This window comes from Lepidochelys kempii, chromosome 10, assembly GCF_965140265.1.
Source record: "Lepidochelys kempii isolate rLepKem1 chromosome 10, rLepKem1.hap2, whole genome shotgun sequence".
Lineage (NCBI taxonomy): Eukaryota > Metazoa > Chordata > Testudines > Cheloniidae > Lepidochelys > Lepidochelys kempii.
In genome coordinates this window covers 10367110-10392081 of record NC_133265.1, presented here as the reverse complement: position 1 = coordinate 10392081, position 24972 = coordinate 10367110, and the positions used below count along the sequence as shown (strand labels likewise).

Sequence of the window (24972 nt, the reverse complement as noted above, 5' to 3'; positions counted from 1 at the left end):
TGGCCGTAGGCTGCGTTTCAAGACTCCAATACAGGGCACCTCTCTAGCTTAGGAAAAAGGAAAGGCAGCATGAGGGATCTTATGGGTAGGTTGGCTACAGGCCAGTGGGCTTTGCTAAGGCACCTCAGAGCTCAGAGGATACTGAGGGAGGTGATGCAAAGAGAAAGCAGATACAGTTGTTCTCAGGCACTCAAGGGAGAAGCACATTTGAGGGTTAAAGATTGTGCAGTGAGAGTAAATAACTTACTAAGTCATGTGACCAGGAACATCCCTTGCAGAAAACCTGCTGTACTTGGCTGGAGGGCTGAAAAACTTTAAAGAGCCGAGAAGCCTCTTTGGAGCTGAGAGTTGTTCGCTTGTAGCAGGCAGGGAGTCGAGATGAATTTCCTTCCGAGTTTATCCCTCGAAACCTGGATTTTACTCATTGCCTTTGTGAGCCTCTTGATGCTGTAAGTAGCACCCCGCCTCTAACTGGCCAGGGGACAGGGGATTTTTCCTTGTTGTTCTGCCAGCACTTGCAAGGCCTTTGGGAGAATTTAGGGGAGGAGCAGACCAGGGAATTGATAGACATTCAGCTAGAGAAGAGGGACTGGCCTTCCTAACAGGAAAGTGCATGGCCTTCACTGGGCTTCAGGGAACTCCTTATGGGTAGAGAAAAGAGAAATAGGGGGAGAGGATAATACACAGAGGAGGGGGGAACGCCTTTTGCCAAAGAAACTCAGCAGAAGACACTCTGGTTTGCATCTTGTTTACTGTGAAGCAGAGCTGGTCCTTTCGGTCCCACAATCCTGTGGGCACAGCACCTCCCCCCTTCAGCTCCCCAGTTTGGGTTCGCTATAAATACAAAGACAGAACCTGGCTTTCGGTTTAGAAAAAGAGAACGTCTCTCACTCGTTCCACAGGGACCCTTAAGGTAGGTCTGTGCTACAATGCAAGCAGCGCAGATACTTGCAACAGCAACAGAAGGGGCTTTTCCATCCATCAGTGAATCCACCCGTTTGAAAGGTGGTGGCTGAAGAATTTTTTCTTCAGTCTACCTTCGGCTTAAGTTGGCTTAACTACGTCTCTCAGGGGGTGTGACTTTTTCACACCCCTGGGCGACAAAGCTAGGTCGACCTACTTTGTAGGTGTAGACCAGACCTTAGAAATGTACCTAATGCACTAGTGGCTTGCAAGCTCCCTGGTAGCCATAGGTCAGCAGGCAGCATGACCTCTAATTGCAAAGGGGGGCAGCCGAAAAATATGAGAGGCAGTGAGGTCTAATGGCAAGGGACCAATCCCAGGTTGGATACTGGCTCTCTGGGGCTTCGGTCAAGACACACAGGCCAAAGTGCTCAGGCTAAGGCTATGTCTACACTGTTATTAGACACCCGCGGCTGGCCTGTGACAGCTGGCTCGGGCTAAGGGACTGTTTAATTGCGGTATAGATGTTTCAGCACAGACTGGAGCTCAGGCTCTAGGATCCTGTGAGGTGAGAGGGTCCCAGAGCTCGGGCTGCAGCCTGAGCCCAAATGTCTATACCTCAGTTCAACAGCCCCTTACCCCAAGCCCAGCGAGTCCGAGTCAGCTGGCACTGGCCAGCTGTGGATTTTTAATTGCAGTGTAGACTAAAGTAGGTCCCCCAGAACGGAGAGGGGAAGGTTTACGTGGCTAACCTTACAGCCCTGTTTGTAAGTGCTGGCTTCCCCTCCAGGACTGGGGCCTGGAGCTCCTCTGGCTTCTCTCCTGGCTCTGTTGTTGTGGCAAAAGATGGTGTTTCCAAAACAGCAACAACCACCTGTTATACTGTATTGAAATAAAATCTAAATGCTTCTTGCAAATGAAGCAATGCCCCATTCAGGTCTTTCATGCTGCTTCACTGAGCTAAGGTAGCAAAAGCCCAGGGAACAGGGCACATCCACTCTGCAGGGTCTCGTGCCAATCAGCAGGGTACATCTGGGACCTTTCCAGCTAACCCTTATCCAGCAAGAAGGTGTCATGTCCCCGCACCAGGCACATCGAGGCAGGTTTCCAAATCCTCTGTACCTGCTGGGGATTTCCATGCTGCACCCTTTACACATTGGCAATGGAACACACTTTGTGCCCTTATAAAAAAAATTATAAGGGTAACAGCTCCAAACTGCAGAGCCCCTGCTGAAACTGCTATGCTTTGGGCAGTGACTGTATGCTGCTTTGTCAGAGCATTCTGACCTGCATTTTAAACACCCACGCTACTTCATGTAGGAGGCCACATGGAGTAACATGGCAAGGAAGCTAAGGCAGACTATTGGGACCATCTGGAAGCTGACTCCTTGCTGAGCACTGCAGGGGACAGTATCTGTGACACAGAGAGCTGGTGCAAGGCCCTCCACACTGTTCAACTCTTGCATAGGGTAAGCACTTAGGGGCTGCAAGCTGATCTCTGAACAGCTGATGGCCATGGTAAGAGCCTCTGCGCTGGCCCCTTATAGTACCAGTCAGAAAGCCATGCATGGGCTGCTTTACGCTGATCCCGTGGCTACTGTATTCTGCATGACTAGCGCTGAAGGGCTGTGGAATGCTGCCACATTCCAGCCTATAGACAGGAACAGCAGCTGCCCCTCACCCTAGCACTGGACTAGGGGGTGGGTTTCCTCTCCCCTCACTCCACCTGCATGGAGTGTGATCATCTGGGTTTTAGTTGGGTGGAGAGGATTTTGCCATATGGAGAATGGCGCAAGAAGGTAAATGCAACTGTAACACGCTTATACCCTTCTCACTAGACAGAGAAAGAGACAACTAGATAAAGCCCTGCTCCTTCGTACATGTGTTCTCTCTCCATTATTTCAGCAGTACCTAAGTGACAGTGACAGCTGTTTAAACCATCAGCACGAAGGCCATTCACATATAAATGACCTGTCGTTCATGTATTTGATCTCTGTTTGCTCCACAGTTATGGGATCTGGCCATACAGATTCTTTAAGAAGCTGGGTATTCCTGGGCCAAGGCCTCTGCCTTTCATCGGAACATTTCACGAATACCGGAATGTGAGTGGTGGGAGTTTATGCTATCTGCCCATTCAGAGGATAATGGCTCTTAACTAACCTGTGGTCGTAGGGTGGGGGGTGTCTCTGCCTTGCTCCTGTGGGAAGGTTTAATAGGAGGTCTATGCCTGGTGTCTATAGGAAACTCAGGGCATTTCTTCATGGGGATCTTCAGAAAAGTTAAGCTGAATTAACTCAAGGCATGAATCTGAAGTTCCTTAAAGGCCACTTTACTTCTGAATGAAGAACATCAACAGAAGGGTTTAATGTGTTTTAAATAATGCACTTTAAAGTCACCCCTTTAGTTAATTCATCTTTCCTGGGTGTTCCCGTGTAGATGTTCCCTTAGAGAAAATTGTACCCCAACCATGGGAGCAACTTGGCTTCAGAACTTTAGGAGAGGGGAACTGATGTCAAGTCTGTATTGTGGTTCCTAATTCACCATTGCTAAACCCTGGTCTATAGTAATAGTTAGGTCAACATAGTTACACCAGTCAGGGGTGTGAAAAATCCACACCCCTGACTGACATAGTTACACCAGCCTAACCACCCGTGTAGATGCATTTTTGTCCAAGGAAGAATGCTTCAGTCATTGTAGCTACCATTGTTCTGGGAGGTGGTGGTGTTGCCCCAAGAGAAAAAGCCCTCCCGTCGGTATAAGCTGCATCTATGCGATGGCATTATAGATAGTTAGGCCCTCTCCAACGCATCATCAAGCATCTACAACCTATCCTGAAGGATGACCCATCACTCTCACAGATCTTGGGAGACAGGCCAGTCCTTGCTTACAGACAGCCCCCCAAACTGAAGCAAATACTCACCAGCAACCACACACCACACAACAAAAAACATTAACCTAGGAACCTATCCTTGCAACAAACTGTGTCTGTTGCCAACTGTGTCCACAGATCTATTCAGGGGACACCATCATAGAGCCTAATCACATCAGCCACACTATCAGATGCTCGTTCACCTGCACATCTACCAATGTGATATATGCCATCATGTGCCAGCAATGCCCCTCTGCCATGTACATTGGCTAAACTGGACAGACTCTACGTAAAAGAATAAATGGACACAAATCAGACGTCAAGAATTATAACATTAAAAAACCAGTCAGAGAACACATCAGTCTCTTTGGTCACCCGATTACAGACCTAAAAGTGGCAATTCTTCAACAGAAAAAACTTCAAAAACAGACTCCAATGAGAGACTGCTGAATTGGAATTAATTTGCAAACTGGATACAATTAACTTAGGCTTGAATAAAGACTGGGAGTGGCTGTGTCATTACACAAAGTAAAACTATTTCTGCTTGTTTATTTCCCCTGCTACTGTTCTTGTCAACTGCTGGAAATGGCCCACCTTGATTATCACTACAAAAGGTCCCGTTTCCCCGCCGCCCACGCTCTCCTGCTGGTAATAGCTCACCTTTCCTGATCACTCTTGTTACAGTGTGTATGGTAACACCCATTGTTTCATGTTCTCTGTGTATATAAAATCTCCCCACTGTATTGTCCACTGTGTGCATCTGATGAAGTGAGCTGTAGCTCATGAAAGCTTATGCTCAAATAAATTGGTTAGTCTCTAAGGTGCCACAAGTACTCCTTTTCTTTTTGCGGATACAGACTAACACGGCTGCTGCTCTGAAACCAAACATTACATTGAAGCTTTTGATAATTACACTTTACACCTAAGGGCAGGAGAGATGTTCTCTTCGGAGAAAGATACACGGTATGCCATGGGAAATGGCTTGTCCCTAAAATGCCCCTAAAAATAAAGCATTGACAATTTTTTTCATGTGGTTTTCCCTTATTTCCATCCAACAAAGATGGTCACCCTAAGTGTAGGTGATGCCTTTAGGTTGGATTCACACTTAGGGGTTGTCTTCCCTGCAGAATAAAAGGTGTGTTAGCTAACTCAAGTTAAGAACACACCCTGTTTTTTGGCAGTGAAGACGTATCTGCTCCTCAGGGCAGCCCACCTTTCCCCTCTGCCCACCTGACCCATCTCTGCCATTTATTTCTGGTTTGCTGCGGAGAAATGTATTCCAATGAAACCCAAGCTGCGGCCCTCCTTTGCTCACTGTTTACCTGCAGACATCTAACCTCTGTCTCTCTCTCTGGCAGGGAATTCTGGATTTCGACAAGAAGTGTTTCCAGAAATATGGTAAAATTTGGGGGTGAGTTTTCCACTGCACAAAATCTCTAATTCATGGGTGTCCCAGGGAGGCACAAACTGCCTCTCTCTGTGCTCTCCCTTGTTCCTCAGCAGCAGCACTTTCAGAGATGCCGTTTCTGTCTGTGGAGTGCTTCCCCTTCCACCTAAACCGGAGATAATGGCACCTCCCGTCAGTGCAGTACAGACTGTACCCCTGTGCTCCAAGTAAGCCTTTCCAGCCAAGGAAGGGAGACCGCCTTTCCCCAGCTTTACAACCCCCTCAAGAAATCATGGCTTCTAGATCCCAAAATGAGCCTGGAGCCTTTGAAGTTGCCATTCTGTCTGGCCCTCACAGAGCAGAGCCCCAGGCTGCTGCTGCAGGTTTTTATCTTGCATATCAGCTCCTCCTACAATCAGGGCACGAGCTACCTTTTAGTCCTGATGCCTCTTTCACAATTCAGGTTTTGTGTGGACAGAAGTATAGGAGGCTTTCTCATCACATTTCCATTAGGATGCTCTCGGAGGGAAATTGTTGCACAAAACTCTGAAAAGTTTCATGAGCTCAAAACATTTTTAAAAGATAAAAGTGCTTGTGAAATCTGAGACACACACATGCACCCCTGGCTCTCCCACCCCTGGGCCCAAGCCTTGGATTTTAATGTTTTTCTACATACTTTGATTTAAAAACAGACACTGCAGATGTTTGGGTTTTTCCCCCTCTGTTTGTCTGAGACGCTGTGCAGAGAAATTCATTTTTCTTCCATTTGGGCTAATCTGGGTGGATTTATTAACACCAGGTAGCAGCAATGAGGGAAACAAAGAGAGATCAGACAGCACAATCAATACAGAGATAATCAGCATCCCCCTGCCCAAACACACCCCGCTTTGGCAATGCTATTCTCAGTAGTGCAGATATTTGCTAGAAATGCTAGATATCAATGCTTGGAACTATTCCTCCACCCCCATTTCTCCTTTTTACTGAGTAATAAAACAATTTCAGAATCTTATCCCTTTTGATGGGTTTTAGGGGAGTTTGCAGGGGACGAGAATTGAGGCCCGTTGGTATTGGGCATTGTAAATTAGTATGGATGATTATTTATTCATAACTAAACCAAGACAGTCCTGCTCTATCTGATACACGCAAAGGACTGATTCAGAGTTTCTCTTTGGCCTAGATTTTTTGATGGCAGGCAGCCAGTCCTGGCTATTCTGGACCCTGTAATCATCAAAACCATCCTGGTGAAAGAGTGCTATACCCTCTTTACCAATCGCCGGGTAGGTATCCAGGATAGGCCTTTCCTATGCAGACCTGTGTGTGGGGTGGGAAGGCAGGGTTTCTCCTAGAGCAATGCAAACTTTCAGTAACATGGGCTGCTCACAGGACAGGCCTTGGGAGACAGGACACCTGCGTTCTATTCTCGGCTCTGCCACTGACTCACTGTGGGACCGTGGGCAAGTCACTTTCCATCTCTGTGCCTCAGTTTCCCCATTTATAAAATATATGTAATGATACCAACCTCACAGGGGGTTGTAAGGCCTGGTTGGTTGATATTTGGAGTGCTTCAGTTCAAATATACTGTAGCATTGCACATAATTCATTGTTTCACCCACCAGGCAGGGAAAAGCCTTTGCTTCCATATTGCAGTAGTACGACAATGGGCCTGATCCTAGAGTTTCCTGGTGCAGGCAGCAGGGGTCCCATTCCTAAGGCGTTGTGGGCACGGTCAGAGTTCCATGTTCAGGACGATCATGTGAAGGTGCTGGTTGAAATCCTATGCACTGTATAAACAGTTACCTTTTACTTTATTCTCCCCATTTAGGTCTTTGGTCCAAGTGGAGATTTGGAGTCTGCCCTTACGGTAGCTACTGATGAGCAGTGGAAAAGGATCCGCACTGTGCTCTCTCCAACGTTCACCAGCGGGAAGCTAAAGGAGGTGAAGTCCAGATTACATTAATAGTTCCAGCTTGGGCCAGTGGCTTGAAGGCTATTTGGGTTTGGAGCCTCAATAAAGAGGCACCTGGAAAATCATCTTGCTGTGCCACCCATCCCCTTGCCAGACTCATTTTCCAAAAGGGCCTCCGCCAAAAGCAACCATCCTTATGGGCATTTCAGCAACATGATGTTTTTTCAGTCAGGGTGAGGGTGGTGGGTTTTTCCCCATTCTGCCCCTCATCATAGCTTTCTCAGGAAGGAACTGACCTCTGGGGAATGAAATGGCTACAAGATTTGACATACTAGGGTATGGCAATCTGTTGCCAGGGATCCCACCATTGACCTGAGATTTCTTCTTGCTGATCCCTCTTCACGAAGAAGAAGGCAGCACAATGGGTAGATTTTCAGTCAGAGCGCTGGGGGTGCGATTCCCAGCTCGAGGAGATGTATTCCTGCCAGCTGTGATCCAGCTAGCATGCTAAAAATAGAGTGTGGCCATGGAAGCATGGGTGGCAAGACAGGTTAGCCACCCCAAGTGTGTACCCATCTGAGATAATAGGTACATACTCAGTCACTTTCACCACCATGGCTTGTCACTCGCACACTATAGAGTACCACCCCTCCTTTATCTTTCCGTAGGCTCAAGGCATAACGCCGGTTAATTTAGTCACCCCACCCTTACCCAGTTCCGAGGGCTCAGGGCGTAATCTTCTGCGGGTTTGTGGGGCCTTTTACCAGTGAAAGATCCTAACACAGTAATATCCTTAACCTCTATTTATTAACAGTTACCAAAACACAATACACATACTAAGCATACGATGTTCACCACTCCCAATAAGGCAGATGAATTTTTCCTGCTGGCCAGTCAGGGTCAGGTCATCTGGGGCTCCAGCTTCTACGTGATATAATTGGCTGGGTGTTGAGGTCTGGTAGCTCTGATTTTGGGCCGTGTCCTGTAGTTAGGTTCCTAAGAACTTCCTTTTGGACCCCAGTTGATATAGTGAAACTTGAGTCCTGCTTAGCTGTACTGTAACCAATCATTTTAAACTAAAGTACTACCAAACAGTATTTTTCACCAATCACAGCCCATTACGAAACAATTCTTTAACCAATCACACCCCACCACCTTAGTTGATTTAAATCTTGTGAAATTAGTTATTCAACAGACAGAAACAATTAAAGAATCAGAGACCCTACAGATAAAGTTTACAAATGGTGAAAATCTAAATGAAACACTTTGATTTTGTCAAAATGAAACATTTTGTTCAACCCGAAATGAAATATGTTTTTCAACTGTTTGGTTTGCCAAAAATTAAAAAAAAAAATCTCGTTTTCAGTTTGACCCAAAACAGTTTTTTCCCCCCGATTTTTGGGAATTGCCCCCAAACCAGAAGAAAACAATATTTGCCCAGCACTAAGGGTGGGTGCTTGACCGCTGGTGCCAAGGAACATCCGTCTCCCTTTCCACACTGTAGCCTGGAGGCGCACTACATGGGTTTCTCAATCCTTTTCAGCTATGCTCTCCCTTCAGGGCAGACAGCTACAGAGTCTACTTGTGTCACTGATGGACAGCACCCTGTTGGCCTTTGCACCAGGTGCTGCTTTCTGGAGGGGAAGTTGGGTGTGTTGTCGGGGGGACGGGACCCTTTTTAGTTCACACCCAGATGATTCGGTGGACCAACTACAGAGATAAGAGCAACCCTGTTTTTTTCCCAACCATGTCTGAGCCCTGGCTCTAATGATGCCCCTCTCAAACCAGAGTATTGATCATTATTAGGGGATAGCCAGCAAATAGCAAGGCTGAGCTACCTAGCGGTGACCCTGCCTCAGGAACCAGAAGGCGTCTGCAATGCCTTGTGCTTTGGTTTGCATTTCAGATGTTTCCTATCATGAATCGCTATGGAGAGATTTTAGTGAAAAATATCCAGGAGAAAGTGGATAACGATGAGTCCCTGGAAATGAAGAGGTGAGTAGCTTTGTTGCGCTGGCAGGAAAGAGCCTGTGTTCACAACAGGTGTGGAGAGCAAGTCTTGAGAGTTCATAAGGGAGCCCCAGAGTTTGGTTTGGCTCTAGCTTACCCTAAGCATGCTGCATTTCATCTCTGTGAAGTATAGCTGAGTTGGAGGGGCCATGATAGCCTTCACACAGCATCTTCCACTCAAAATGTCCATCACACTGTAAAGATGAGTTTACTTTTATTTAAAATGCACATGGATATCCTGATGCTTCCACAATAGGAACCAGGCCCCCACAAAATATTTCCACGTTCCCACTTTTCTCCCCCACCTCTCCTGAGATGTGACATGAAGACAATCTCCATAACAGTCCTGCTCATGGCACGTTTCTCGGTTGCCCGCTGCCCCTCTCTGCCCCGATCAGACCAGACCGGTACTACTCAGTACACTTCTGTGGTTTTGTCACTTTACTAGCTGTTGGGGGGTGAAGGGGGGGTGCAGAGTCTCGTTGGGGATGGGAGAAATCAGGCCTATCCTAGAAGTGTGACAAACTGCAGACGGGGAAAAAACATTTTAAGGTTATTTTAACAGTCACTTTTACAGATGAGAGGTGTGTAACGATACTGGTTCTGGCGGGACCCAACTGAGAGTGCCAATTCAGGACAAATTGCTTAAAGCAGGGCAGTTACAGCCCAAGGCTGGGGTTTCTGTGCACACCAAGGCAAATCAAACCAGCCAAACAGAGAAGACTTTGGTCTCACCCCACTGGCTAACCACAAGTCACACAAGCAATTCCCTTAGACACCCCAGTTTCCCAGTGTCACCACCAGTGCCACTCGTTATGGGAACAAACGGTTAGGAAAACCAATACCCCAGTAAAAGAAAAAAGGTTCTCTCGATCCCAAAGGACCAAGCCCCAGACCCAGGTCAATATACAAATCAGATCTTACCCACAAATCACGCTGTTGCCAATCCTTTCGAATCTAAAATCGAAAGGTTTATTCATAAAAGGAAAAGATAGAGATGAGAGCTAGAATTGGTTAAACGGTATCAATTATATATAGTAATGGCAAAGTTCTTGGTTCAGGCTTGCAGCAGTGATAGAATAAACTGCAGGTTCAAATCAAGTCTCTGGAGTACATCCACAGCTGGGATGGGTCTTTCAGTCCTTGGTTCAAAGCTTCAGAGTAGCAAAGTTCCTCCAGAGGTAAGAAGCAGGACTGAAAACAAGATGGGGGAGCTGCAGAAGCTTTTTAGATTCTCTTGCCATGTGGTCTTTCTTTCTTTGTTCCAAAGACAAGCTGTCCATCACATGGCATGGAAAAACCTCAGAGTTCTGTCCATAGGCATGTCCCTGCACACCTTGCTGAGTCACAAGGCGTCTCTGCCTTCTCTCAGTGGGTCAGTTGTGTAGCTGATGGTCCTTAATTGGCCATCAAGCAGGCTAGGCAGAGCTGACACCAGCTTGTCTGGGGTGTCACCCAGAAGCATAGCATAAGTTTCAAATACAGACAGTATAGAGCCAATATTCTTAACTTCAACTACAAAAATGATACACACATATAGACAGCATAATCATTGTCAGCAAACCATAACCTTGTCTTAGACACCTCATTTGCCACCCTTTATATAAGATTTAGTGCCGCTACAGGACCTTGGTTGCAACAATGATCTATATGATCCCAGATTATGTCAATAACGTCACAAGCTTGCTCTGAAATGCTGATGGAATTTAGAGCTTGTTCTTTGCTATCGTGCACTGCAGTTCAGCTCCATCCACCTACCGTCCAGTCTGCTGGGCTCATAAAGAGAGAGATTGAGGGCAATTTAGTCATAAAGGGAACTGGCAAAAACTGGGGAAATGTGTCCTGTTCGTACCCAAAGTGGGGCAAAGACTTGATTTTGACAGGACCAAGGTGCCAGGGTTTGGGAGGTATTGAGTCCTTCAGAAGGGGAAGTTCTCTGTGCTGAGGATTCTCCCAGGGAGAATCCCCTTGTCCTGCTGAGTTCCTCGCATTCATTTTTTCCACCTCTCTCCTCAGCATCTTCGGCACCTACAGTTTGGACGTGGTGGCCAGCACTTCATTTAGTGTGAACATCGACTCCATGAACAACCCCAACGACCCCCTTGTCGCCTACATCAAGAAGTATCTCTCATTCAATTTGTTTAACCCACTGCTCCTGTTAGTAGGTATGAGGATCCTACACACCTAAAGACTCAGACTCCTAGATTAGTGCCTTAGGGCCTGTGTACCCTATCTCCCATCATCTCCTTTGGGATTTCAGGGTCCCCTTCACTTTTCAGGAGGTGCTCAGCCCCTTGTAAGATCAGGCCCTCCCTGACAGATTTGTAAAGATACTTATACAGAGAGATTCTCCCCCATTCCTTTGGCCAGCTCAGTCTGCAGCACCCAGGTAAAATAACTGGATACAGAGGTAAGAGGGAGAACTTTTATTCCCTTGGCAGGACAACTACACTGAATGTGGCATCACAGTTGGCTAAGTAGAGGGGTAAAAGTCAGGAGATTCTCAAGTGAAATTCCCACCCACGCCATAGCAGAGGACTCCTGTAATCCCTCTTGACCAGGGGTCTGAACTAGGTGAAATAAATTGGGAGTCAGCAGTTGTCATTAGAGCCAGAAGCACCGGAAAAAGGTCATTTGGCAGGCTAGTTGTCCTTGGCGAGTTACCCAGACCCTGCCCCCTCTCCCGCTGTGCCTTCGAGCACACATCCCACTGCAGCCCTCTTTGCTGAGCTGCAGCCTGTTAACCACGAGGGGAACTGTTTCCTTTCTCTCTTGTTCAGTGATGTTCCCCTTCCTGACACCAGTGCTGGATAAGATGAATGTGAGTCTGTTTCCCTCGGGCTTCCTGGACATTTTCCTCAACATTATCCAGAGCATCAAGAAGGAGAGGCAGAAGAACGACCACTCGGTCAGTCTGGCCCACCTCGTCTTCCTTATCATGCATGCGCTTGCTCTGAGAGTAGGACTAAGCTGGAGATGTAATTTCCAGCTCCACGAAACAGACCCGTGCCAGCTCCGATGGAGCTTGTGTGCTAAAATTAGAAGTGTGGCTGCAATCGCTCAAACAGCAGGAAGGGCGAAGCGCCCCAAGTAGAATTCTATCTGAGATGCTCGGTACGTTCTCAGGTGGCTAGCCCCTCCCGCTGCTCATGCTGCTGTGGCTACGGTTCTATTTTTAGCACACTAATGCCATCGGAACTAGCACGGGTATGTCTCCGCACGCTGGAAATTGAGTAGTCATACCCTGTATGGGGAAGGATTCTGAGCCCATCCCCAGAGGCGACACTCCAAACTAGCTCTCAGTTTGCCAAATTTGGGTGAGACTGGATAGGTGTTGTGCTCAGGCTTTCAGGAGAAGAAAATAATCCCCTTGCTCAAAATGGGTCTCCAACCTGCACCTTACGGAGCCTCCTATCTACCATACTTTGAGGTCTTCCTTCGCATCCTCCTTATACTGCTGGACTGACGGAGGAACTGGGGCTGAAGCATCAGAGGGAAAGCCTGTGCTGGACTAGCCTTTCATTCCACCCACTGCTCCTCTGAGGGTGCACCTACACAGCACAGGAAGGTGTGATTAGCGCAGGTGAGCATAGCCCACACTAGCTTTAATTTAGTTAGCATGGGTAACAGTAGTGAAGATGTGGCAGCATGGGCTTCAGTGTAGGCTAGCAGCCCCAGTACAAGCATGCAGGGAACCCTGGGTATGTACTCAGGTTGCTAGCCTGCACTGAAGTCCCTGCCACCATGTCTTTACTACTATTGTTACCTGTGCTAGCTAGATTAAAGCTAGCACAGACATGCCTACCTGCACTGCAAGCACACCTTCCTTTGTGCTGTAGCTCTGCCCTGACTCTGTCCTTCCATCCCCAGGTCCGGGTGGATTTCCTGCAGCTGATGGTTGACTCACAGAGTTCAGATGGCAGCTCTGAATCTAATGAGAAGACACACTCCTATAAAGGTAAGGCTACAGGCCCCTCCTCCTCCCAGCCACTAGCTGGGATATTTCATAGAAGACACACTCCTATAAAGGTAAGGCTACAGGCCCCTCCTCCTCCCAGCCACTAGCTGGGATATTTCATATACGGTTTTGGAGGGACGGAGTTTTAGTACACATCAGGAGAATGACCAGAAATTCCTTCCCTCCCACCCCCGCCAAAGCAAGTTCTGTGCTTTCCAGAAATCCATGCTGTGATCTGGATCTCTCTCAGAAATAGAGAAAGGGAATTGACAGCTGGAGTTTCAGAGATGCTGAGCACCCATAATCCCTACTGAAGCCAATGGGAGTTGTCAATTCTCAGCACTCTTGAGAATCAGGACAGTAATGATTTGTGCTGCATATGAAAAGGGATAGAATCAAACCTAATGAGCGAGGGGCAAATCCCGAGACACTTAATCAACCAAACTGGAGATTTACCTGTGTGAAATCTGAGTCAAAGCCAGCAGGGCTAGATGACTCAGGAGTTGACCCTAGGTGCTCCAAGTTGCTATAATTTAAAAAAAAAATCCTTACTTCTCTACCCTTGTCTCTTGCCATATCCTCCCTTACTCTGCCAATGACTTTAGCCTTGATCACTCACTTGTCCATCATTCCCATCACTCTTTTCATCCTGTCTTCCTCTGCACATGGAACGCCCTCCCCGGAAAGCCAATAACTACTCTCCCTTCCTGTATGCCATTCCTCAAGACCCTGTAGAAGAAACTCGGCCAGCAGTAAAAGGGAGGCCAAGGGTAATCAAAGAGTTCCGATGTAGCTATTATATTTTAAAACAATTCATAATAAAGTATAAAAATGTGTGTCATGTAAGTAAAATTTGGACATAGTGTGACAGGGTCAGGCCAGATGGCAACAGGAGAATGATTGAAGGTAGATATATTAGCCCCAGATTAAGCAGGTCCTCTTTCCCTGAGTAGGATAATGGGCTGTTCCAGAACAATCAGGAGGTTGCTGGACCCAATTAAGGCCAGCTAATTAGGACACCTGGAGCCAATTAAGAAGCTACCAGAATCAATTAGGACAGGCAGGCTAATCAGGGCACCTGGTTTTAAAAAGGACCTCACTTCAGTTAGTGAGGTGTGTGCCAGGAGCTGGGAGCAAGAGACGCAAGAAGCTGAGAATGAGAAGGCGTACTGCTGGAAGACTGAGGAGTACAAGTGTTATCAGATATCAGGAGGAAGGTCTTGCGGTGAGGATAAAGAAGGAGTTGGGAGGAGGCCATGGGGAAGTCGCCCAGGGAGTTGTAGCTGTCACACAGCTGTTACAAGAGACACTGTAGACAGCTGCAATCCACAGGGCCCTGGGCTGGAACCTGGAGTAGAGGGCGGGCCCTGGTTCCCCCCATCTCCCTCAACTCCCTATTTGAGACAAGAAGAGGTGACCTGGATTGTTGGTCCCACAAGAGGGGAAGGTTCCTGGCCTACCCCTGACCCACTAGGTGGGTCAGCAGAGACTGCGGGGATTGTTCTCCTCCCTTTCCCCATGCTCGACAGTGATGAGGTTATCTGAGTAAATGGCAGGTTTGAGCCACTAGCAAAAGTGGCCAGACTGAGGGTTGCCGTGAATCTCTGAGGCGAGCAAATTCGCCAATAAGCACAAGACGCACCAAGGCAGAAGAGGAACTTTGTCACAATAGCTTGATTTTATCCCTCTCCTTCTTCGTTTGTAAACTCTTTGGGTTTGGGTTTGTACAGCGCCTTGCACGATGGGGCCCTAATCCTGCTGTGGCCTCTGACACTGCTGCAGTAGAATTGTTAAATAATAATTATTGCAGAGTGCTGCCAGCGTGCTTAGCACAGTCGAAACCTTCCCTCAGGAGCTTGCAGCTCACCTCAGAGCCTAGGGGAGAGTGTCAGACATCTGTCCACCTATGAATATCTCTGTTGTGTTCTTATATTTTCAAACCCACTGTGGAGCAGGAGTGCAGTTCCGCAAACCCTCTCCAGAGCAGGGTCTCTCCTACCTCTGCTCTTCAGGCTGCTGTGTTGCAGTGAATAAACTCAATGGGCCTGTTTCCCACCTCATGGACACGGATGTGACTCAGTTGATTTTAATGGAGTTACTCCTGATTTACAGTAGGGCGAGAGGGGAGTCAAGTCCACCACTTGCCGCTGTTGCTTATTGGATTCTAGAGGGGTTAACCCATGTCAGATGGACCTTTTTCTGTTGTGCTTAAATGATCAGCAAAGGAACTGTAGTAAATGGATGCCCGGGTAGGACTCTCATCTGAGCTGGGCAGTGTATAGGAGGGAGGCTTTACCCTCCCTGTGTGCTTTCTTGCCTCTTTTTCCAGCTCTGTCTGACAAGGAGATTATGGCGCAGGCCCTTGTCTTTATCTTAGCTGGTTATGAGACCACCAGCTTCACCCTCAACTTCCTCTCATATAACCTGGCCACTCACCCCGACGTGCAGCAGAGACTGCAGGAGGAGATTGACGCCGCTCTTCCCAACAAGGTTAGAGGGGTTTGCAGTGCTCTGTGTCCAGCAGATGCACTCTAGTCACTGCTGCGTGGGGGCTGAGCTGAACCTGGGTGAAGGCGAAGCATCTGTTCTGTACACAGGAGATTTCCCCCACCAGGGCTGTCAATCCTACACCATGCACCATTGTGACCTGGGCTTCCTTTGGCCATAGCATCCCAGTCTTTCGATAGCATCTGGGTGCATCAGGGAGTAGAGATGTCTAGGGAAGTTCCCTCGTGTGACCTGCCTGTCTGTGCCAGGGGGCACCTGGAATGGCGGGGCAGGACCAAGGATGGGGATTGAGGGGACCTCACTAGCCCCAGTTTAACCATTGGCATCCACATGCTGCAGTATTTAAAGGAGCAGCCCTCTGGGTCAGCACTGTACCAGTACCTCAGCCTCATGCTAGAGGATGCTGTCTTGCTGGAGGTGGACAGGACAATTTGCCCCCGGGTCCCATGGTCATCCCGATTTGTTTAGCATGGCTACTGTGCATATATGCAGCCAGGCAAGCCCTGAGATGGCCTCCTCTGTACCTGAAAATCTGGTTCCCTCTGTCTTTCCCTCCCCAGGCTGCTCCCACCTATGATGCCATCCTGCAGATGGAGTATCTCGACATGGTAGTGAATGAAACCCTCAGGCTCTTCCCCGTAGGTGGGCGGATCGAAAGGGTCTGCAAGAAAACCATTGAGATAAACGGAGTGACCATTCCGAAAGGCACCGTGACAATGATCCCAGCCTACGTGCTGCATCAGGACTCGGAATACTGGCCAGAGCCAGAAGAGTTCAGGCCCGAGAGGTAAGGGCCAGGGAGGGGGAAGAAATGCTGCTTCCTCCTGAAGTGTGTGGGTGAAAATGGCAGCAAAGGTGGGGGAAGCGTGACTATAACATTTAAATGAGGCATTTATTAATGTCTGACGTCCAGTGCTGCCGTGCGGGGAGTTTTATGATCTACATCCATAAACTGTGCATGGAATTTAATGAACTGTATTGAAGAAAATGACACTGAAACCAGCTCTCAGCAGCTATAGCACTGAGGGGTTTATGGCCAGACATTAAAGCCAGAGCAATCGGGTGACTGGCACAGTGCCATGCAGATCAGCGATGGAAGGGCAAAGAGGTGTTGAAAATAAAATTTAATTTTCCAGTTCACATTATGAAATGTTCCCTGCTCAGGAATTACTGATGGGTCAGACCCTGAGAAATGAGGCAAGAATCTGCTGGAATTAGGTGGCCTAATCCTCACTGGATTGCAAAAGGCCCAGCAGCCATTCAAAGTTGGCACAGAGAGCCAGGAATAATTGTCTCTCTCAGTAATGATATTAAGAGCTGATATTTATCTTGCGGTTTTCATGTGAAGAGCCCAAACTCTACAAACTATTGCAGACTAATCCCCAGTAATTGAAATGCACCCACCTCTGGAGTGAAACAGGGCAGCTGTTTAACAGTGCGTGGCAGCACGGGGCCAAAGTTTAGGAGGAGATGTGAAGAATAACATGTCCAGCTGAACCTGCATGCGGAATCTTAGACAGACGAACTGTAATTACCCAACGGGATTTACGCACAGTGATGAGAACTGTGCTAGATGGCCAGCTCTGCTCTAGTATCAGATACATGGCTGGCAAGTGGTTCAACTGATGGAAGATAGCACCACTTTTCAATGGATAACGTAAAAATGACTAAAGAACTAGAAGTTCTGCGCAAGTTACTCTGAAGTCAACTTAACCTCTTTGCGATGAGCTCCAAACAGCTCTCCCAAGCTAGCCATGGTAGGGCCACCTCAGCAGTTGGATGGGCGAGATCCAACGAACACCTGCCATTGTGTGTGTGCGCTCTGGGAAGTGGTGTTGGGAATTCAGGAGGTGGAACACGATCCTCTGGGTCAGCATTGCACCTGTACCTCACACTCAAGCTAGAGTGCTGGCCTTCTGGAGGTACTGTTGGTTCAGATGCAGAGTAAAATAGAAATTTTGTCCACTTGTGGTGATTAATGTCCCCGTGCTGCTTTTCATAAGAGTATGGGTATTCTGGCTAAAGTCCAGCCTGGGGTATAATAATCTACCTTGCCTACATTTTCCCATTACAGTTAGATAGAGTATTCTTCTTCACTTCCTCGTCTAACCGTTTGTGTAGTGTTGTTGTATGCCATGAAACAGCTGCTCCATTCTACCCCAGAGTCTGTATTTCAATGGTGATTGTCGTGAGCCTTACCTAGTTTGTAGATCCATTAAAATCTGGGAAGTACTTTGGCATGGAAAGTGCTATAAAAATATAAGTTGTCATTTTGACTTAGGATTATTGAAATGTTTCACTGGCAAAGCTCTTTTATTTTACAGATCTTGTCTGGTTTGCAGCACAAAGAAAGAATATCTCTTCTCTTCTGAGCGGCATGTCTCAAAAGCTAGCTCTTGTGCAGACCGGACAGGGAGAGACACTTGCTCTGTTTGTCCATTTACTTGTATAAGAAGAAGATCTAGAGCTGTTTTTTGTGATATGGACTCTGGGTTTAGTTTCTGGGACGAGAGGAATTTCAACTTGAGTTCTGAGAAGAGTTCCCATGAAATCACAAGTATATTCTAGGACTTCCTGCTCATTTGAAAGCCCTGGAGATGTACAGCTAATTCTAGGCACCAGCATGGAAGGGGGTGGGAGGGTGTTGTACGGTGAGGGAGGAACAAGGAAAATAGATAAGTTCTGATTGAAATATGCAAAACAGGCCTTTGCCTCCTCCCAATCCATTGAGCATGCCAAATCCAACAAAGAGGACAGGTCCTGAGACAGTAGTTTCTCCTAACTTGTTTCTTCTTTTCTCTGATTGGAACCAGGTTCAGTAAAGAGAACAGAGAGAGCATGGACCCCTACATTTTCCTGCCCTTTGGAGCTGGTCCCAGGAACTGCATTGGAATGAGGTTTGCCCTTCTCAGCCTGAAAGTGGCCATGATTGTGCTGTTGCAAAGGTTTTCCTTCAGAACCTGCAAAGACACCCCGGTGAGAATCCATCCTTGTATCTGTATTGTTTGTTTTACTACCTGTGATGGTCTTCGCTCGTGGGGAGCGTTGCCTAGTGGCTGGGGCTTAGGCCCTTCGTCCTGCAGAGGGGATTTTGATAGGGGACCCCAGCCCCTCCCACCTCACCAGGCTCTGGCCCAGGGCCCTGTGAGGGCGACACCGGGCTCCAACACCCAGAAAAGCCTTAAGTCAACCCTCCCTAGGTCACCCCTCTATTGTCTGCAGTTAGCAGTCTGTACCAATAAACTGAGTCCACATGGGAGAGGGGGAATGGCTCCCACTCAGGGTGCCCCTGGCGCACATCCCTACCTTCCCTCAGCTCTTCCCTCAGGAGCTGCGAGTTGCAGGTCTGCTCTCTTCCTTGCTCTGCCCCTGAGCTGTTCTGCTCCCACCTCCTCCAGCCTGTGCATCTCTTACATGCGTGGTAGGGCAGGGCAAGCTGAGTCCAGAGCAGCTCCTTAACCCCTTGTTGCCCAATGAAGGGTTTGTATACCCCCGTCGCGCTACCATAGTCTCGTTGAGATAATCACATGCGCACATTGTCACCTGTGTCTCAGAACAGATGGGGCACTGTGTCTCTCACGCACATCCCTTTCCCCATTCAGAGGCTGATAGATTCTGGAGCACTGAACCTGGTAGGCAGAGTTGGTTTTACGTTCACACTACGAATGCAGGAAGGTTTCACCGTGGATTAGAGGCATGTGGTGGTGTTTGGGTTTTTTTTTGTTTGTTACCATGGTTATTTGGGTTATTTGTTACATGGTTATATTGAGTCTAAGAGGACCCCAAGACTGTGAGCTGATTAAGGGTACATCTACATCTACTCATTAAAAATATACCCACAGCAGCGAGTCTCACAGCCCGTGTCTAAAGAAGGGTTTACGGCACTAAAAAGAGCCAAGTAGACAGAGACGGGGGTGGGTTTCAGATCCTGAGCTCCAGCCCGAGTGGGAACCTCTACATGGCTATTTTTAGGCCCATACACTCACTGGTGCATCTCACTGACAGGAAGTTTCTCCGGCTATTCAGTCTGATAATCCTTTCTTAGTTTTGTTCCATTACTCCTGTATGTCACACACAATACCTCTCCCTCCTCAGTGTTTACACTCATCAACTTTTAACAGAGTGGTACCATGTCTCTGCTTAGTCATTGCTCAGCCAAGCTTGACAGATTTACCTCGTGAAACCTTTCCTTGTATGTCCAGTTCCCTCATCAGTTGTGTGGTTCTCATTGAGCTCCTCCCAATATATCAGTATCTTGGGGGGGGGCCAGAATTGAAGCAATATTGCTCCTGCTACTGGAGAACATTATACCTGTACTGCACCCTTCTCACTGGACCTGTAGCAACTTATCTGGCAACAGTGGGCTCATGCAGTAGGTCAGAAAAATGCAAATGAGTGAAAGCAAAGGGTGTGAGACATGAGTGGGTGCTTTGTAGGGTATGTCCACACTTGGAGCTGGCAGATCAAGGATACATATTCATGTTAGCACTCTCTGAGCTTGCATGCTAAAAATAGAGTGTAGCCTCTCTGAGTGCGTGTCCGTCAGAGACCCGAGGTATGTACTCGGGGCAGTTAGCCCCTCCTGCTGTTCATGCTGCAATGGCTACCTTTTATTTTTTGCATGCTAGGTCGATGACAGCTAGCGCCTGTATGTCTGCTCAAGCTGTGAATCATAATCCCAAACCGGCATGTAGACATTCCCAGGGTGTTGGGCTTTTGTCAGAAGGAATATAATGTCTGCTGTGTCCCTCCCTAGCTCCCCACATTCACTGGCTTTCTTTTCATTTTTCTCTACGAATGGTGAAGATCCCTCTGGTGATGGACACAAAGGGTTTCTTGCAACCCAAGAAGCCAGTCATTCTGAAGATGGTCCCCAGAACCCATGTCGATCCAGAGGAGTAAAACAATTTGCAACGGATCAGAGGCTGCTGCCACCTGCTCCTTCCGCCTCATTCGTCTCTCTATCAATCACATGAGAATAGGAATGAGCCATGTAAAACTGTACAGGGAAAGCGAAAGCAATATCTAGAAAAAGCCCCAGCTGTCATGAAAGCAGGGCCTTGTGACTATACAGCATACCAAATTTGATGGGCCCTTCTGTCCAGTAGGAGATTGTGCATAGCTTTTCGACCAAAAAACCCCACACAAAGTACAGGCTGAGCAGAGTTCAATTTTTATAAAGCAATAATAGAGACCCAGGCCTGTTTCTCATTGATACCAAGACCCCTTTACGCTGTTCGGACAGTGTAAAGGGACCTTTAAGGGTATGCACCCGCTTTCAGGCCCCCTTACACTGCCAGAGCAGGGTTTAGCATAAATGAGAATCAGGCCTCGGGCACTGGGACAAAAACTGTGTCACCTCCCATCTGGCTAGACTCATCCGAAGTTGAGGTTGTTATGACTCCATATAAAAATCACATGCCCCAGGGTATTTTACACTGCCACATGGGTAGACGTACCTGAGCTAGCTTTAATCTCACTAGCTTGAGTAATAATTGCACTAAAACCAGAACCACCGGGGCTGTACAACTGCACCTGGGGACACAAGCAGCTAGCCTGTGCTGCTGGGGCTTCATTATTTCATTTGAGCTAGTTCAAAGCAAGCTCAGCTATGATTACACATGCTCCACTCACACTGTTGACTCCAGCGTAGATGGACTCTTAGTCTATGCTATGGACACCACTGTAGCATCATAATGTAGACGCTTCTGACATCAATGGAAGGGGGTTTTCTGTAGGAATGTAGGAGGTAATCCACCTCCCTGAGAGGGAGTGCAGCTGAAGCCTGACATGAGTATTTAATACATGGGCGGGGGGAGGCCTCATTTTTTGGAAGACAGCATTAGGAAGGTAAATGAATCATCAGGCTGAAAACAGGACCTTTGTGCTAAATAAGATAAGTAAATAGGGTAGTAGGCTGAAAAGACAGAATGTCAGAGCCAGCGAAGAGAAGAGGGAGAACACCCCGGGGACTATTTACTATGAACTAGATAGCAAGGGACCAAATAAGTTAGGAATGTAGAGGTGAGGTAAGAGGAAGTCAAAACAAAGGCAGCATGTGGACAGATGCACACGGTCCAGGGGTTGGTCTCGGAGGGAGCTAGGTTGATGAAGGAATTCTTCCATCTGCCAAGCCAGGTCTACGCTGGAGGTTAGGATGGCTTAACCATCGTGCTCAGGGGTGCTCGGGAATTTTTCACACCCCTGAGCTCCATAGCTAGGTCGATCTACCTATTAAGTGTAAACCAGGTGTCAGACGTCAAAGAGCCTGCTGGCCTCAATGGCTATGTCATCTGTTGCTACAGTAGCACTGTCTCTGTTGCTGCATCAGAGGTTTCTGCTTGTTTGAAAGACTCTTTGGTGGTGTTTCTGACCCTAGTCCAAAGTCACTGCCAGCCTTCTGGGCAATCTGATGCTTTAGAAGGAGAGGTCAGGATGATGTTGGGTCAGGTGGGTCTCTCTCTCTCTTAGTGCCGGTCAGAGTGGTGAGGTTTCCTTTCATACATTCCCCTTACTGAGGCTTTGCTTCTGCTTGGTTGCTTCACACCAGGGGAGCCACACATTGCAACCCCCTCAGAGCAGATGCTGTAGAGTGGGATAAAACAGGGCTTGGAACTTTACTGGGATAAGCTGCATTGATGCCAACCCCAGAATTTTGCAGAAGTGCAGTGTGCCCACACTAAGGGTTTGCCCCAATGTAAATACATCAGCTAGATTCTGGTATGTTTTTGGGTGGCTGTTATTACTAAAGACTTGTAACATGCCTCAGCTTGCAGATGAGTTAACCTGAGCAGCCTAGGTATAAGCAGTTACCATTTATGAGCAGTGGTTTGCAGAGTGGGAGTGAAGCATATTATGTGTTCTTTCTGTTTGTTTGCTTATTGTATCCAGTGGTCTCCTGTGTAATATCTTTACACAGATATTAGCCCAGTTATGATTTTTTAACTTTGTTCTCTATTATTCCATTTTATAACTTTGATTTGAATTGTAGGAATACGGCAAGGTGCAGCGCTGGGAAAGACTTGGGTTTGGAAGAAGGATGTCTCTCTCTGTTGGATACTGAGAGCAGAGAAGGCTCACTGGACCTTGTCATTCTTAGATTCCAAATGAGCATAATGCTGAATGCTCTGTATAATATGTGGTGTGATTTCATATTTACTAATCCAAAAAGTACTAATAGAAGGATAATTAAAATAAAAAACATAATTCCTTATCATTTGCACTGAGATGATGCCAACATCTGATTCCACTCCCCCCTCTTCCACACACAAATCAATCCTTTTCCAGGGCATTGGAGCCAGTGTCCATGCAGTTCACAGAATCTCGTTACATCTCCCAAACTCAGCAGGGTTGGGCTTTGTCATTAGCTAGATGGGAGACTTCTAGGGAAATCCCAGGTGATGCAGGGAAGTTACATTAATGACTGAGGTGGGGACCCTCTTCCCTCTGAGTCAGGAATGAGCAAATACCCCAGTATGAATCAATGAACTACTGGAGGTGCCATCTTTTAAATGAGATGTAAAACCGAGCTCTTGACTTTCTGAGATCTCATCCCTTGGCACTTTCCACAAGAGTACAGTGTTCTAATTATTGTATCCTTTCCAACTTGTAAATTAGCTCAGCATATTCTGTGATATAATACATTTCACGTCCTTTTATAAAATTTATGGTATGTTATTTCTATGCACTATTTAACAGCTGCCACGGTTTTCCCTAAAAATGGCTGAATTTCAGGGTGGGAGAAGTGATTTCCATATATGCTTTACAATCTGTACCATTTGCGATGCACTTAGGGATTCCTGTGTGATGGAAAATCATTATTATAATCAATCTTTACTGTAGAACACAAAGCATTATAGCATTATGTCAGCAGCAGGAAGAGCCACTTCTGGCTGCAGCTTAGAAACACAGATCCTAAAATTGGATACTTCTGAATCCTATTAACCAACAGAAGTACACCAATCCTTCAGAAAAGGCTGCATAAAGCTCTGGAGACTGTCTAAACGGCTTTTATACCAACCATCAATTTTCGGAGCTTTCTTCTACTATTGCGTAGTGGCTGGCTTACAGGAACACACGTCATTTTCTCGATACTTGTATCCTTGTGGAATTTGGTAAAACACTACATTTGGGAAACATAACATGCTTTCTATACAGGATGACATTCCCAATATAGGGCTTTCCTTACCTAAAGGGAGATAGAGGAGGATTTTTTTTTTTAAATTTCGGGGAGCCAGCTATGAACTGGGAGAGAGAACACTGAAAGTGCAGACATGGATTCTGACGTCTGAGGCTACTGCTTCCACCTTTTGTTTCATAATCCTCAGTGCTGCAGCTTCCTGCTGCTGCTTCTACCTGAGAGCAACCCCCTTTACATATTTTAAGCTCTTTCTCTCCTCTCTCTTAAATATAAGGCACATGCAGCTAGACCAGGAAACATTGAGAGGGAGCCCAAGCAAGGCTCAGCCCTCTGAAGGAAGAGCCAAAAGGGGGAATCCACTGACTCTGTGGTGCCAAGGCTCAGGAGGTTTCTGGTCCCTGTCTTGAATGGTGCCCCAGTCTGTCAGATGGAACAGTAGCAGGACCCAGTATTGCAGTTCAGGAATCACAGCTATGAATTCATAACTCAGCTGTATTTTGCTGTCTGCTGCACAGAAAGCCACGTCCCAACCAACCATGTTCAGCTACATGTCCAACATCTTTCAAAGGGGCTTTGAGAACAGCAAAGGCGCTCTCTGCTCACTCCATTGCTATATTGAGTTAAGTCACATGTCTCACAACTAAGGCAAACACACTCATATGTATAAAGTACAACCTTACTGATAAGATCTTTCAGGATAGTCACTTTCTTTCTCTCTCTCTCTCTCTCTCTCAAGCAAAGCATTGCAACAACATGGTAATATTAGTAATAAACAGTTTACTTTTCTGGCAGTGTCAAAGGAGTTCAGCCACTCTGATCGCCATTCAGAGCTGTGTTTGTACCCTGACAACCTGATCCTGCATCATTTCCGCTGATTCAGCTTACAGTTTCCACAGTTTTGTTGATGCAGCACAGCTCTACACATGGAGAATTGGATGGTGAAACTCACTCCACTCTGTCTCTTGGTCACGGTGCATTTACACTGAATTCAAACGATGTAATAACTGAACTGCTGATACATGTGGCAAGCTTTAGACTGAATTCAACAGGCTTTAAGAATAAAACTGCAATCACAGGATGTTACCCTCTGACAGCTGCTGGGGCTTATGTGAAATGACTCCGTGGTCTCACCCAAGTTAGTTCTCAACAGACGTGTTTATATCACACAACCAGCAGCAGTCAGCTTGCTGAAGGCAAACAGGGTGTAACCGTGCCTCAATGGGTCACAACCGAGAATGCCAAAGTCAGGCCAAAGTGCTGAGAAATAGGGCCAATATACCCCAAGACTGGT

The 24972-nt window shown here is 47.1% G+C and overlaps 1 protein-coding gene across 2 annotated transcripts; it reads left to right on the top strand.

The window, feature by feature from the left end:
- Positions 1–250: 250 nt before the first annotated feature.
- On the top strand, positions 251–23204 carry LOC140918168 (cytochrome P450 3A24-like). 2 transcript variants are annotated; one of them, XM_073361951.1, is made up of 14 exons: positions 251–449; positions 2912–3005; positions 5131–5183; positions 6337–6436; positions 6982–7095; positions 8972–9060; positions 11092–11240; positions 11856–11983; positions 12946–13033; positions 15363–15523; positions 16102–16328; positions 18355–18517; positions 19144–19235; positions 20348–20428. In XM_073361951.1, exons 1-13 carry the CDS (start codon positions 379–381, stop codon positions 19231–19233), a joined length of 1527 nt encoding a protein of 508 aa, XP_073218052.1. In that variant the 5' UTR covers positions 251–378; the 3' UTR covers positions 19234–19235; positions 20348–20428. The 2 variants fall into 2 exon arrangements, with proteins under 2 accessions (XP_073218052.1, XP_073218051.1); XM_073361950.1 differs by lacking the exon at positions 19144–19235 and having other exon boundaries at positions 20348–23204.
- The last annotated feature ends 1768 nt before the right edge of the window (positions 23205–24972 follow it).